Here is a 16254-nt window from a genome sequence, read left to right on the forward strand (position 1 = left end):
CCCACACAATAGGCAACACTCCCCCCCACACCCCCCAACAGGCAACACTCCCCCCCACCCCCCCAACAGGCAAAACTCCTCCCCTCCCAAGCTGCAACACACCAAATCGCAATTGGCAACACGGCACACACGTGACTGAAGATGTGAATGAGCGACACAATTAACATCACCTGTGAGACAAAATAATCTTTTTCATATTGTCTGCCATCAGGAAGTTGTAAAACCTCCGGCATTGGTCCCATTGTAGGAAGGTTTCCTGTGCCCTGAACAGAAACAGAACAAAAACAAGTTGATCTGGGTTTGTCACATGCCAGCACGATACCAGGTCTTCCTGCGAGGAGACAGACAACACACATAAATCAGTGCATTGACATTTCATCTGCACTTCACCTTAAAGGCAGAGCTAGCGTGTTTTCTACAGAGCTAAAAGTGATGTGCATTTAGGACTGAATTGTCACAAAGATCAATGGAAAAATCAAAGAAATTCTTTCGTAATCATATATCTACAGCTTCCAAATTCATACTGCATGCAACAGCTTCTAACTTCACATGGTCAAAAACACAGCATCACCCTTTAGTTTACTGCACAATAATACTAATAATAATCCTTGCATTTGATATTGCGCTTTATTAAGTCTTCAAGTCGCCTCAAAGCGCTTCACAGAATATACTCTAAAGTGGATTGACTGCATGTTTTGTAAGCAAAACAATCTCCTTTGTGAACAAGGTTAAATTGTCACGGTGACCACATCTCAGGACAGCTTCACTGCAAACAGCATCTTCTCAGGAACAGGCCCCATGAATGAATGAATGAACGAACGAACGACTGACTGACTGCAAGAAAGAAAGCTTTAGCAAGAGGCCCTTTGTTACACCACGATTCTAATCCAAGCTGAAATTTCCACTTAACATGACTATTTAGCCACAGCACTCCAACTTCATGATCCAACACAGATCAACTTGTTCCACTACTTAGGTCAGTTTTCAAAGTTCACACAACAGGATGTACATAGAAGCTAATCTCTGGGAGCGTGGCCCTCCGCCGACAGGAATGAAAATCCATTGTGTTTCCCCTCAGTCCTGCCTGTCACCCTGCCCCTCGCAGCCTCTCCTCCACATCCAACTAATTCACTACATAAGAGGCAAACTACACATGCCAGCATTCTGTGCAGTTAACCCACATCTAAACAATTTTAAATTAATCTTCAGACAGAGGCATGAAAGGGTTAATTTCCCCCATCTGTATTTTGTTGCAGCATCGACCTCAGTCTTTACCCCAATTTTAAACGGGCAATTTCCGCAGCTCGTATCTTCCTTGTGGCAATAAAGAGGATTTGAAAGCAACCAGATGTTTTTTTTCCTGTAAATAACTTCTGGCCGTTAATGATAGGAAGTGGAGTTACAAACCGGCTTGATAGCCGAGTATTTAGGCGACACAAGGTGCAGGTGGAGACAGCACTACAGCTCAGCAAACAAGGCAAATCTATTAGTTCCCAGAGCCTTGTTGAGACAAGGAAGAATCCAATCACTGCCGGTGTGGCTGTGATGCTTTCCTCTCCCTAACACAGGTGTGAGTGCTCCTTCACACACCTCTGCTGCTCACATTAGCTCTCCAATTACCTCTCAATCTCCTGCCACTTAAATCTCTCTCCCTAACATTCACCTGCTCACTCCAGCCATTCCCTCTAACCATTCCAACCTGTACAGCTTCAGAACTGGAGCAAAAGTAAAGCCACTGCTCTGCCCTCGATGTCAGTCTGAACCACTTCACACCAACTTGGCCCGGAACATCCTCCTGATCACAGGATGGCAAGAAGGGCACTGAGGGGTGGCAGGGAGGGCACCGAGGGGTGGCAGGGAGGGCACCGGGGGGTGGCAGGGAGGGCACCGAGGGGTGGCAGGGAGGGCACCGAGGGGTGGCAGGGAGGGCACCGAGGGGTGGCAGGGAGGGCACCGAGGGGTGGCAGGGAGGGCACCGAGGGGTGGCAGGGAGGGCACCGAGGGGTGGCAGGGAGGGCACTTTTGCCTCACATCCAGGCCAACCTCACAGCTCAATCCTCACTCAAACAGCACCAATAATTGTATTAAATGTAACTAAGCAGAACTCCAGAACTGAAACTTGCATAAAAACTGCTCACACAAGTTTTCTTTTTAAAAAAAAATCAGTTTGATTGTTGGCCGACTGTGTGGAGGCTCCTCTCCCCCGAGACTGGGGACGTCACACAGGCTGTTCCCTGGGTGGCCAGTAAGTGTAAGGTCAATGGCTACAAATGGGAGGCCATGCCATCTGTTTACAATGCATGACCTTTATTGTGTAAAACAAGGCTGCAGTCCCTCACAGGCAGCACGGAATTGCCGTCAGGACACACAAGGAACCAGCAAGGAGAATATAAGGAATGAGGGACTCACAAAAACAGTGCATGTTGCACATGGCCCAGAGGATTTAATTATCTTCCCCTACGGGGCAAGCTGACAAGTTGGACAGTCTGTTTATACAAGCAATTCCCCAGACTGGGGGGAGACAGACATCCGACCATGTTCTGGGATGAGGGTATGCAGTACCCACGAGCCACCACGAGAGGCCCATCTCAGACTTTGCCAGAGATGGGGTTTACGGTATCACATGTGGAGCTGAGCCTTACACCACAGAGGAGGCTCTCCTCCTGCACCTCAGCACAATCTACATGCAGTGATCACACACACTGGCACTCACAACTGCTCTTATTTATGGTCTAACAGCATATACCTTTAAGAGAATAACGTAAAGTTTTAGATAGCATTAGTTTTAGTTTAAGATTGCCACCGATACTGAATTTGTTGAATAACCCAATGTAAAGGACGCAGGTTATTGTTCAAGAAATGCCCATAACGACCGAGGTAGCGGGGATTAGGATCTGGTGCAAATTAAATTTGGAATTCTCAGCTAATTGAGCATCTCAGGCTGGTCTAATAAAGTGCTATTGTTAACGGAGAATGAAACCATGGAGTCCTGTAGCTCAGTAGTTAAGCACTCGCCTCACAAGCGAGAAGACCTGGGATTGAATCCTGGGCAGGGCAAAACTTTGGGCAAGTTTCCTTACTCTACACGCCTCTATTTACCAAGCAGCAAGTAGGAATCCGATTGTTAGTCAACTGGCAGATCACTTTTCCGGGGTAATAATCCGTTTAAAAAAAACAAATAATAATACATCTCATCACTCAATCCACCAGTTTGTGGGACACTGCTATGCACAATTCTCTGCTGCATTTCCTTTCATAAATATAGTCAATTCACTTGCATAAGGTATATTCTGTGAAGTGCTTTGAGACATTTCGAAGATGTGATAAGGCGCTATATCAAAAGCAAGAATTATTATTCCCTGGCCTTTATCAGACTTACCGTAATGCGCTGTAGCCTTGGCAAACGCTGACACAGCACAACACAGCTTCCTGGTTCACACGATTCTCCCCCAGATACTTGCAAACAATGTTTCCGCCCAGACTGAAACCCACCACGATCAGCTGGGTCTGAGGAAAGCTTTTCTTAATGTAGTTTACCATCGCTGCAAACTCCCACGTGCACCCTGGAAAACACAAGGCAGACATTGTTCCATGACAGGGGCATCGATACCCAGTGACAGCAGCGAGGCTTGTTCAGTCCCAGCACCGATCATCACCCCAGCGGGCAGCAGGGGCATTCTATTTCGGGCAGCAGGGGCTTCTACTCCGGGTATGATTAGCTTAACTGCTCTACCACAGCAGCACAGCACTTACTACGCGGAGGAGAAATGTGGGATCACTTGCAAAAGGAAACATTCCTTCAGCCGGCTACTCCCCCCCAACATGCAAACTTTAATGCAGCCGCACTGCCTCAGTCTGGCCCACAATGAGGGACAGACTGCTGTTGTCTCTTTACTGTTCATCACATTTACTGCTGTTCATGCAGAGCTTATTTTCACATTGCCATGTTAATAATGAATATAAGTGTGTATTGTTTTGATAGTGAATATAAGTGTGTATTGTTTTGATGGTGAATATGTGTGTATTGTTTTGATGGTGAATATAAGTGTGTATTGTTTTGATGGTGAATATAAGTGTGTATTGTTTTGATAGTGAATATAAGTGTGTATTGTTTTGATAGTGAACATAAGTGTGTATTGTTTTGATAGTGAACATAAGTGTGTATTGTGCTTACATTAATTTGTGTTAACACGAATCTCAGGACAATGTCAGTACAGAAAAAACATTTCAAAACACATTTTAACCGGAACATTTTTCGGAACATTTGCTCCCAATTTCACTGCCAGAATAAACGTCAGCAGCTGACTCAATGCTCCATCCGCATTGTATTGCAGTACAATAGAAGTGAGGAACATCACAGACACTTAGAAGTACAAACAGGGTGTTTGAGAGGGTTGGTTAACAGACCTACAACTAGTACAAAAATAATTTGCTTCATAACTCCAGATCTCACTCTCCCCACTCCCTCCTGCCTCCTGTCTCCTGCACCCCACCTCCTGCTCCCACAAATATCACCCACTATTGTACAGTGACAAAAGCATTCCCCCGTCATTAGAGAGAGTTCGTTAGCATTCCTTCAGTTGTTGTGGACAGAGTGGAAAGCCTATTGAAACGCAAAGCTTTTAAAAGAAAAAGAGTTGCGGAGCACGGGAACCTGCCGCCTTTGAAATGCGGAAGGATTAAAGAACAAAGTTGGAATTAATGATGTTGCAAACATAAAAGATATTCATGGCATTTTTCTTGCACCCAGACACTACATGTCTTTAGATTAGTTTGAAGGTCATTTCAGAGGCAGCAGTTAAAGGCTCATTAACTTACTAAACAGTAACACAGCTGAATTTTAATCTTAAGGGCTATATAATTACACAGGCATTCAGCAGTTTCAGGTGGTGTTTGAACATGCAGTGCCCGGCACACCTAAGCAAACACAAATATTGTTCCTCACAGTAACCTCTCAATTCAGAGCCAGGCGTGGGCCTGACTTCCCCTTCAGCCACCCTCTCAATCACACTGTGACCTCAGCACCACACACTGCAGCATAGCTGCAGCATTTTAGGGGTTTAAAATGTCATTTTCCAGGGTTTATTTTTTAGAGTTCTAAATCATTGGGGTTTTCAGGCTTTCAAATGAGAAGGTTCAGAATCACTTGCACACACTGAGGGGAGAGGGAGAGGCAGAGGAAGAGAGTAACACAGGCACAGCCGGCAACAGAACAGGTAACTGTTTATGGTGTTTTCCGGGGTTTATTGGATAAAATAATTTTTTTGTATTGGGATTTTTCGGTTAAAGCCGAAAGCCAAAAGGTCTATTTACACTGCTGTGTGACTTATTTCAACCTCACACCAAACGAGCATCCTGGCCAACAATCCTCTAGAAAACAACACTGGCTAGTCACCTCATGGCACATTATTGACGCAGAAAGGCTGCAGCGTTTGCATACTGAAGCAGTCACTGCACAAACCAGTAATGGCTTGGGAAGAGCTTTAGAAACACACTAGCCGACCCCCCCAGTACTCTCTCCAGTTCGGATGTGACCAGCCCCCGCCCCCCACCCAGGTGAAGGCTTGCTTACCATAGGTGAACATGCGAGGAGAGGTGAGCTCGATGTCCGGCAGAGCCCCCAGGTGGTTCAGCACCGCACACCGGTACCCGCGCCGCTGGGCACAGTCCACAAATGTGCGGATGTATTGCTTTTCACTGTGATTCGCGATGCCAGGGCAAATCACCATCGTCACATCCTCTGGTGGTGGTAAGAAAACATCAGTTAGTAAAGCCCTCAGTGAATCAGCCAGCAAACCAGCAGCTTCGCTGACTGACAGCCATTTCTAACCTATGCTCATGCTTTCACTTCCACTTTTTCAAAACAATCATACCTTATTACTTATGTCTTTGATTCAATAGTCATGTGAGTTTAATCTCCGCTTATAGTATTGTTAGTGTGTCTAACACAACTGTGGCTAACATTACAGGAAGCCGCTATTCGGTCAACGATCACGCCATCACCCAGTTTCCCAAACTCGCTCTGGGATTACCAGCCTCACACACACCATGAACCTGCTGGAAATTTAAATTAATTTGACTACAATCACTAATTTATGTAGAAATAATTCATAAACTTCACTATTTCTCAATGCACAATGGTTACAATTCACATTCCCACGCTTAGTTTTTTCGGAGCTCTGACACCAGTGACCTTTAAGCTTAAAGTTACAAGTTCCTTCACCCACTGCCTGCCACCCACCCACTCATCCCAGCCACGTCTCTTACCTCCGGTGCTGTGCTCTGATAAAGGCTCAAAGAGATCAAAGGAGGCGGTGGCCCCGTCAGGCATAGAGAGATACTTGCGCAGTCCGTACGGATGGGGGGAGCTGACTCGGCCCATTTTACCGTACAACGCTGTCTGAATGTGACCACTCTTCCCCCAGATCAAGGGCGGAATGTATCTATTCCAACAAAAACACAACATACACCCACATAATTAACACTTCATGAGCATCTCATTCCCCCCCTTGACCTCTGCAGCCGAGCGATGGAACAGCAAAGCTGCTTGCTGATGGACCATTAATACAGCTCGTCAACCACAGACCATGATCTAGCTTCTCCTTCTCCACCCTGTACCATGTGGCAGCGTAGCTCAGTTGGTAGCACTCTCGCAGAAGGTTGTTCAGTCAGAAGGTTTTGGGTTCAAACTACACATCGGGGACATTGCACTCACAGTCTAGGCTGTCCTTCGGATGAGACATTAAACCAGTCTCTGCCTGTTCAGATGGACTTTAAAATTCCTGTGGCACTAATCACAAAAAGGGAGTTTAAACCCCCCCAATAAAATTGGTCAGTCACTCCATGACTGTTTGTGGGACACTGCTGTGCAAATTGGATGCCGCGTTTGCCTACAAAACAGAGTTACTACATGTTACAGTGTATCCTGTGAAGCGTTCAGAGACATATTTTTTATGTGAAAGGTACTATATCAAATGCAAAATTATTATTATTCTACCCCCAGAAGGCAACTACAGTCAGAATACTCACAGCAGCAAGAAATAACAACTGACAGCGAGACTGAGTATTTAGCAGAGTGGTCTCAGCCTTCTCTTTAGTATTACAAGTTAGGTGGAGAATTAGCACTCAGTTCACATTTTTTCAGATATACTAGTCCACAATACGAGCAGTTAGATTTGCAACAGAAATCCTCATTTTAACAACTAAAAACCTACACGATGCTCATACATATACTCAATGTTTCTCCCATGTACACACACACACACACACACCAGGAAAAGGATGTTAAGAAACAACATTGAAACTGCAAAGGGAATTTGTTAAATCCTCAGAACTAAAATGCACCCAAAACCTGTCCTGCCTGAGTATCTGCCTCACTTGTCTTTATACTTGAAATGCTCCATTGATGCTCAGAGCGACTCTAAGAGGTGGATTGTACGCAGATTTGCTGTGTAAATGGAGCTGTGTATATCTCAAATTGAGCTATGGAAAGGGAATGAAAAGGTAGTTGGAGGGAGGTCAGGAGCTCTCTGTGCCCCGTGCCCCAGGCAGTCACACACGGGCAATGGTTAAGACGAGCGACAGCAGGAATGCAAACCACTGGGCTGGCTCTCACTTTCCTCATTTTTTCTTCTCTCGGAACGATTGATGTGCGAGACGCAGGAATTTTGGACACATGACAGGGCATTTCCCCCCCAGAACAGGATTCATTTCCCAATAACCTTGCTCTCAACAGGAATTCTCATTTATCTGGTTCAGTGGTGGCCACCCTTTTGTTCGGGCAACAAAATAAATTTTCTTGACTGAATATTTCTTGTTTTATGTCATAAATCAATCAAGAAAAAAAAGGAAATAAAACATTGATATAAAACAGTCTTGCCTAGACAGTCTCACGTGCAAATGTTCAGTGGGCTTAATGGATTGGCCACCACTGATCTAGGTAATAACACATTACTGGAGAAAAGCACCTGCACAGTCAGTTATATAAAACTAAACCTGGTTACAGGCCAGGAGCTGCACAAATCAACTGCAACCTAAATAAGGCAAAGATTGGGAGCTGGCAGATAGGTCAAGGTCTATCCCATTCCATGAAGTAATTGCACCGCCTATTTTACATCCTATAGGCTGGTCCTTCCATTTTTCTATATTGTATTTCATTGCCCATCATCAACCCTTGTGCACACCATCGAACGCCTTCCAATCCCATAGTCCTCCTCAACTTAGCGACATCTACAAATGTAACAACAACAAAATAGAGCCTTTCATGTCAGGAGGACGCCAACTGCTTTACACTGGGTGTGCAAATCCACGTCATCAATATATACAAGGAACACAATTAAGTCAAACCTGCTGCGGAAATCTAGACATCTTATTGGGGAAATACTAGCCACAAGAGCCAATAAAATACAGTGGATTACTTTACCATTAAGATACATCAGAATTGAACTGGTTTCCCCAGTGCAGGGCGCTAGGTCACTAACAATTCACAATGTTTGAGGGTAACACATTCCCTCACCTTTAATCATTGGGTGTAGTGCAGCTGAATGTAATGACAGCATTATTGTGGCCATCAATGGGGGTGGGAGGGTGGAGAGCTTTCTTTGTCGCTCAGATCAAAAAGACGTCAGAAGTTTGATGGACATTGAACAGCAACTTATGAACTGAATGGGTAGCCTGACAGAAGTAGAGGTACTGTTTGTGTGCTAATTACAGTGTCCCATAGGAGAGTTTACTCAGCCTGATGAGAATGCCAGAGTTATACCACGGGAAAAACACTAAGTACAAAACCCAAAGGTTTGACTTGAAAGAGAAATGCTTTGTGCGTAGTTAGGTTTCAGTAACTTCAGAGAAGCCTCTCCCTCATTACACAGGTCTCCACAGCCCCTCCCTCATCACACAGGTCTCCACGGCCCCCACTTCATCACACAGGTCTCTTCAGCTTGGGGTTGGAGCTGTAACCTACACGCTTGGCTAGCAGTAGGAAAGCTTGTGAGGCGGTGGAGCAGGAAAAGACAAAGCCTGTTCAGTGCGTTTCAAAAAGGGCAGCTGCTTAAACAAACCACCTTCATGTTCACACTAATACATTGTGAGTTTATAATTTAGCATATTTATTTAGTCTGTAAACTACTAGTAGGTGTGAAACCTGCTTTGTGAAGAGTTGGGTAGCGTGACCCAGAATTGTAATAAAACAGGCCTCGGAGTATGCAGCTCAAGAGCAGTGATTATGGAAGCTTCCGAGTGGCCAACAGGACTAATCTTCAGTGCTCCAGGGGAATGGTGTCTGAGGTTTGTTCAGCTTTACCTTCTGAAAGCTCAAACCTCAAGCAGAATCTGCACGGGAACAGCAGTTTTTTTTAAAGAATTGCCTATATTAGCTCGTCACCAATTCTTTCTTATTCAGATCCAGAATTACACAGAAAATCACTTACAGATGTTCGGTGAAAAGAATGTGCAGACTGAATCTTCAATGCTCCAAAGGTTAAGCACTCACAGCCTGAACATCAAGCGCGAGCCTGGAATTGCAGGCTACTTTGAAGAAAATGTTAAACGTTCAGATTTACTTTTCCTGCCCTATAATGGCAGATTAGCTGCTTTGAGTTTCCAAATGACACAGGGGCTGATTTAACATTTGGGAACTCACCGACCGAACAGTTCACATCTGTTTAAAAAAGGGCTGGAGTGGCCCTGCACGAAAGGTGCAGACACGTTTCATCTTCATCAATCTGATTAAAGGCAGAGGGCAAAAGCATTCTTATCTTGACACTTCACTTAGCAAGACAGCAATTTCATGCTTTCCAGTTAACATATAAAGGTATTTAGGACAGCTATCAAAAGCTTGTACAAGAACACCCAGATGGAGGGGAGTGAATGCAGAACTAGGGTCAGCCAGTCAAAACATAGGTTTTCTCTAACAACCCGGCCAAGGGTGAAACGACAAAATGGTCATTTTGTGCTAATGACAGGAAATAGTTTGCTGACACTGAAAAAAACATACAATTAACAAGAATAGAAAGCTAACAGGAAAGGATATTAAACACTCAGTCATGTGTGTGTGGCACTGTGGGGACAAGCCTCACAAAGCACTTTGACCTCTTTCCTCATACAGTATAAATAAAACGCTGGGGCGTGAAGAGAAGAGCACAATTTAAGAAGGTTTAATAAATTACAAGGTAACATAACCTTTACACAAAAACTGAAGTCGCTGGGAACGCTCAGCAAGTCAGGCAGCAAGTCAGGAAAGTGAGTCAACGTTTCGTGTCCACAACTCTTCGTCAGAACTGGGACATGTTGGGAGGGAGAGGCTTTTAAGGACTAACAGAGAGGGGAGAGGCAGAGCAAGGAAGACAAAGTAGAAACTGGGGTAGAGGACAGGGGATGATGGGTTAAAGAGTTGGGTTTTTGTTTCAGATTTCCAGCATTTGCAGTATTTTGCATTTTGTTTATAACCTTTACACAAACTGAGACCAAAGGCAATTTACAAGATGTCACAAGTGAGGATTTAACAGTGGTGAGGAGAAGGGGAAGGGAGCTGGTAAAAACGAGTTAGCTTTAGAAAACGATCACGTACATCCCTTTTTAAGAATGTCCAAGGCAAACCAAATTCTGTGCATTTAACTGTGATACAATCAGGAAGCATCAAGACTTGGAGACTCGAAAGAGTTCCTCATGCCACTACCCACCTCCTTCCTCTCAAACACACAAACATTCAGACATCAATCTGGCGGCTTGTGCGTTATGCTCTTGTCAATCAGTCATCTGTTTAGGGTGTCAGTGAGAGTAACCCTCTGCAGCCCCACTCTCCTCCAGTCCACCATGATCCCCAGTCTCCTCCAGTCCGCACTGATTCCTCTCCTGTTCTGGCTTCAGCTGCACAGACATTTGTGGTTCGCTGTCCCATATTCCAACAACCCTCAGTTTAAATTATTTTCTTCTAATCTTTTTTTCTCCTCTGGGAATAATCCTCAAATTAATGGCAGGAATGATTAGTTTGAGGTTATTAGTATTTAACATTCAGTGTCCTGTACTCACTATATCCTTTATTTAACAATTACAGTGACAAAAAAACTCCCAGCTGCAATTACAGTTACTCAGAGGGATTTTACTCAGGACATGGTGGGTTACACTCACTCCCTAATCTGTACCCAGTGAGGATTATGTATCAAACATGTCAAAACTGCAGCAAATTCAGATAACGGAATAGCCTGGGTACATGCGCCTCATTACCTTTGTGTTTCGTGCCTTTAGCCGTGAATCTAAGGCTCTGGTACTTCTCATAACAATACTGGTTTGTCTTTGTTCAGCCAACACCCTGCATTTCATTCGGCAAGAGGTTTCTGTAATTGCGTGTCCTAAATTCCACAACTCTCCCGTTATTTACATTGGAGTTTCTCTCCCTCTCCACCAACAACATCACCAGCTCAGTCGTTACATGAATAATTCTTCGCAAAGTCTCTCTTTACTGCAGCCTCCAGTACAGAACACCCTGTGGTGTCTATCTGGTGGCATCATTGCTTTTGCTATTGCCGATGAGCTAATTGTTTCATTCGGTGATTGCGAGGTGCGTGTGGCATTGCATACAGAATAGCTGGGTGGATGGTGGTGTGTTGCAAAACCAATACTGTGGATCCTAACCAATGGCTGATCTCCTAAACCAATACAGAAAAGTGTGTATGGTCCTTAATAATACACAACAGTGGATGTCATTTAAATTTAAATATCCTGGGCCACTTACTGCTAGATCCTAGACTCACTTGCATTGTGTACTTAAGCCTCTCAAAGAGCCAGACCAGTGGGAGAACACTGTTCCTCTTTGGAACCCTGGCTTTTCGGATGACCATGATTTCACCCACATGGTAATGCACCACGTTTGCTTTAGACAATGTTGATCGCTCGGCACAAAGCACTGGAACATGTGGCTAAGCTTGCAGGCAGCACTCCAGGACTACAGTTCCGAACACACACTGAAACGTGGAATCTAATCCAATGAAGTCCTGCCAGACTTCTCCTTCTAATGGAGTAGGCGAGTACTAAATATAGTACAGTATGAGCATCAATACATTTTTTTAAAAAAATCTTTACATTTCAACCTTTTAATGTTCTGTGGGGAGCCAGCATGCAGAGCTAAAGCACGAGAAATCCCAGCAAATAATCCCAAATAAAGAGCTGCCACAGAAGCATCCAGTCTGCCCACACAGATGCCAACTGCACTTTCGGAAGAAATGTGCCAAGTGGAAGGTAGAGCTGCAGCACAGGGAGGTGAGTGAGGGGACAACGGAGTGGCGCTTGGCCGCTTTCACACCCAGCACGGGCTGCTCAGTGTTGAGGACAGAGGGCAGAGGGAGCCGCTTCTCACGGTGGGAAGGAGCCCATGGCCCAAGAGTGGGTCAGAAAGTTAGAATGTTACATCTCCTCAGGAATTCAGGTTGTGAATAGATCAGTTTAAAGTAATCAGAGGAGCTGGGTGGGGTGGGGTGGAGAAAGATACCTAGAATTAAGGTTTGACTGTTTTTCAGCACCCGCTGACTAACAAAATGCTAAGTGATGGTTTAGACAAGCTTCAAAATTGTTACCAGAGATCTGCGCCCTGGGAGAAAGGACAGATCTCGCACCAAAGGGGAGCAAATATTTACAGCCGAGGAACACTATGCTGAGCAAGGTTGACTGACACCAGGGCGGCTGAGTCATCGAGGTAAAACCTTGTTTTCTGGCAAACAGGAAACAGCTGGGAGACAGCCCGGACCTGGGCAACATCTTCCTTCCACTCAGTTACTCATCACAAAGGCAGCTCCACAGCCAACACTCGGAGCCCCAGGGCATGCAGTTTCCGGAATCACATCTTGTGATGTGTTTAGCTCTCCCTAACCGCAGCAATTCTCTTTATCTGTATATTAATCCTATATCCTAACCCTAGTTCTCTTCACCTATATGTTAATCTATACTTAAAGCAGGACAGATCCAGCAACTCCTCGATGTGTTCCCCACACAGCAAGCACTGCACTAACCCCCACCCCCCCACAGCAACCAGGAGACAGACTCACAAGCGAGATTATACGCTGGCTGCAACTCAAATGCAACGCAAACAGCTCAGTGCAAGAGAAAAACAAGCTGGATGTAACTGTGCCAGCAGGCTTCGTAATACTGCATCAATAGCAAGTAGTGTCTAGGCTCTGTGGCAAGATTCCCCGAATGTGTATACAGCCATGCACACAACAAGGGAAAGGGCAGAATACAGACTAGGCTGATACTGTGGGAACACCGATTCTCAATAATAATAATCCTTGCTTTTGATATAGCGTTTTTCACGTCTTCTAGATGTCTCAAAGCGCTTCACAGAATATTGCCAAACAAGGCACAATTTTAGGTAGTAAAATATTCTGAAATCAAAGCCAAGGTTTTTTTTTGTTTTTACATTGTGGAAAATATTAGTGAAATCCCAAGCCCTGAAGCAAGGCAGCTCTTATAAAACTCACAACCTGGACCTTCCTTCGTCTTGCTTCTTCAGGAAACTATTTTCACTGTTTGAGATCAACAATTCTTCACTCCTGTGTTAGTGAGATTATAAGGCGTTTAAACCGCACTCCTGCTTCACTACAGAATCCACAGCCACTGAACAGAATCCCATTCAGATCATCTCGCCCACTGAGCCTCTGCTAGTCACCAGGACAGACCAAAATGGTCACATTGGCGTCAGTAGAAACTTAGCACTAAAGTTCATCCTGAAACCTTCAAACACTAAGCTCCAGACTGGGACATTTTCTAAACAAATCCTCATTTCTCAAAGTGATTTTGTGAATCTCAAAACATTTTATGCTAAAGGTAAAGCTATCTGTGTAGAGTCAGTTTCTTAAATTTCAGCCCAAAAAATTACTTAACTTCTGAAACCAAAAACCAGTTCTGGCCTCACTGATTATAAACAATGCACGAATCTCCAATTCGCTTGCCAGTCTTTGGAGAAATTCACTTGAACGTTAGTAGATAAATGGTTGATCTCACGCTAATCTATGCAAACACTGGATGTTTAGACATAGCCTGGTGTATTTCACAGGAGGTCAGTTTACAAGATGAAGCTTGCATTGGGAAAGGAGAGCTTGGTCAGAGTCCCAAAAGTTCAGTTGCTGAGGCAATAGATCTCATCTCACTAGTCACAACACTCCACAAGTGAAGGAGGTCCTGGTGTCTCAGGGTGGGGGGCCCGGGGGGCAGAGGGTGGATGCAACAATTTGGTTAATCATACTTGTAATGTGATAAAGTGCTTCCACATTACGGTCCTGTAGCTCAGTGGTTAGAGCACCCACCTTGCAAGTGAGAGACCTGGGTTTGATTTCCAGCAGGGCGAAACCTTGGGCAAGTTTTCTTACTCCACACGCCTGATAATAATCCCTCAAGAAAAAATAATAATTTGGTGACTTCAATCCATGACTGTTTGTGGGACGCTGCTGTGTGCAATTGGCTGCCGCTTTTCGCCCACAAATATATAGGGCGAAACCTTGGGCAAGTTTCCTTACTCCACACGCCTAATAATAATCCCTCCAAAAAACCAAAAACAATAATTAAATTGGTCATTTTCAATCTACGACTGTTTGTGGGACATTGCTGTGCGCAATTGGCTGCCGCGTTCGCCCACAAATATACAGTCAATTCACTTTACAGTGTGTTCTGTGAAGCGCTTTGGGACGTCCTCCCGATGTGAAAAGCGCTATATCAAATGCAAGGATTATTATTATTAGGACACATCGGTGCTTTTTGAAACAGGCCAGAGCCCGCTGAGCAGAGGGTTAGAATGTCATTTGTCACTTTGACCAGGGCGGTTTCTGTGCTGTGGGTGGCACGGAAGCCTGATTGGAGGGGCTCGAGAAGGGAGTGACGGGAGAGGAAGGAGCGAAGCTGAGAAGCAACAACTCGTTCCAGGATCTTGGAGAGGAAGGGGAGGCTGGAGATGGGGCGGTAGTTAGGGAGTAGAGAATGGTCCAGGGAGGGTTTTTTTAACAATAGGAATGATGACAGTAAAGTGAATTAACCGTATTTTGTGAGCGAAATTCAGTAGACAATTGCACACAGCAGTGTCCCACAAATAGTCATGGATTGAGTGACTAGATTTTCTTAAAAAATTAATTATTTATTTTTTAAAAAAGGAATTATTACCCCTGGAAAAACGATCTGCCAGTTGACTTAAAACCAGGTTCCTACTTGCTGCTAGGTAAAGAGAGGTAAACAGAGGCATGTGGAGTAAGGAAACTCGCCCAACGTTTCGCCTTGCCCAGGAATCGAACCCAGGTCCTCTCACTTGCGAGATGAGTGCTTTAACCACTAAGCTGCAAATCAACCCTTTAACACAAACGTTTAGCAGTCCCCAACGTTGCCCTTCCCACAGGAGAGCAGGGCTCGGCTAGCAAAGGTACAATCTTACATTCAAAAATAGTAATAGCTAGGAACTTTTATTTCTCTTCAAAACTAAACCAGATGTTTCACATGTGGCCTTTACTCAGTCCAATAGACATCCCCAAAACATTTTTTTAAAATTAAATTGTGATGAAAAGGTTTATATTCATTTAAAGCCAACAGTCTCTTTTCCCCTCCTCCCCACCCCAATCATTGCATAACATCTCAAACAGAATCATGACCATCACGTGTGCCTGTTCAGCCCTAAATACAGATGGAAAGCAATAGCTGTGTGGAGGGGAAACACCACAAAAGGTGCAATGGTTTCAAATGAATTTGGAAAGATTACAACAGCTGGCAAAGGAACAAATGCAATTTAATGTGATTATAACTAAGTACAATAAGCTAAAGGTAATGCCAGAGGTGTGCAAAGAAGAACTACCTCTCATCTGTCCACAGATGCTTTGCATCAACTTCATAACTGACGGCAAAATCTATCTTCAGTACAAACACAGGGAAGCCCACAGAAGCCTCCAGGTCTCATCAGTGCCTCATCCATGATTATAGCCAATTTTTAAATCAGCTCATTCAGTATTAATCCACCACCCATTATCTTTTATCAAAAAGTGTCATCCACTAACTGAAATACTCTTGTGAAGGCTTCCAGTGAACCAATAAGGAACCCCAGATATAAATATATACATTTAAGGATTGGCCGGAGTTGAACAAATTGGTATTTGATATAGCGACTTTCATGTCAGAAGGACGTCTCAAAACACTGCACAGGATTTTACTGTAAAGCGCTGTGTCTGTGTGTTTTGTAGCTGTTGGATCTTTTCCTGGACGAGAGACAACTTTATTCAGCTCAACGTGCGT

The 16254-nt window shown here is 44.4% G+C and overlaps 1 protein-coding gene across 3 annotated transcripts in view; it reads right to left on the minus strand.

Annotated features, from left to right (window-relative positions):
- abhd2a (abhydrolase domain containing 2, acylglycerol lipase a) overlaps window positions 1-16254 on the minus strand; it is a 36727-nt gene that overhangs the window by 10870 nt on the left and 9603 nt on the right. For all 3 annotated transcript variants that reach the window (XR_006085666.1, XM_007908358.2, XM_007908359.2), the window contains exons 4-7: window positions 6268-6443; window positions 5573-5740; window positions 3380-3563; window positions 171-263 (exon numbers count right to left, since the gene is read on the minus strand). Coding sequence is in view for 2 of the 3 variants with exons in the window: in XM_007908358.2 (XP_007906549.1) it covers window positions 171-263; window positions 3380-3563; window positions 5573-5740; window positions 6268-6443 (621 nt within the window). In the remaining variant the exon portion in view is untranslated. The remainder of the gene's footprint in view (window positions 1-170; window positions 264-3379; window positions 3564-5572; window positions 5741-6267; window positions 6444-16254) is intronic.

Source organism: Callorhinchus milii, unplaced genomic scaffold (genome assembly GCF_018977255.1).
Source record: "Callorhinchus milii isolate IMCB2004 unplaced genomic scaffold, IMCB_Cmil_1.0 Scaffold22, whole genome shotgun sequence".
Taxonomy (NCBI): domain Eukaryota; kingdom Metazoa; phylum Chordata; class Chondrichthyes; order Chimaeriformes; family Callorhinchidae; genus Callorhinchus; species Callorhinchus milii.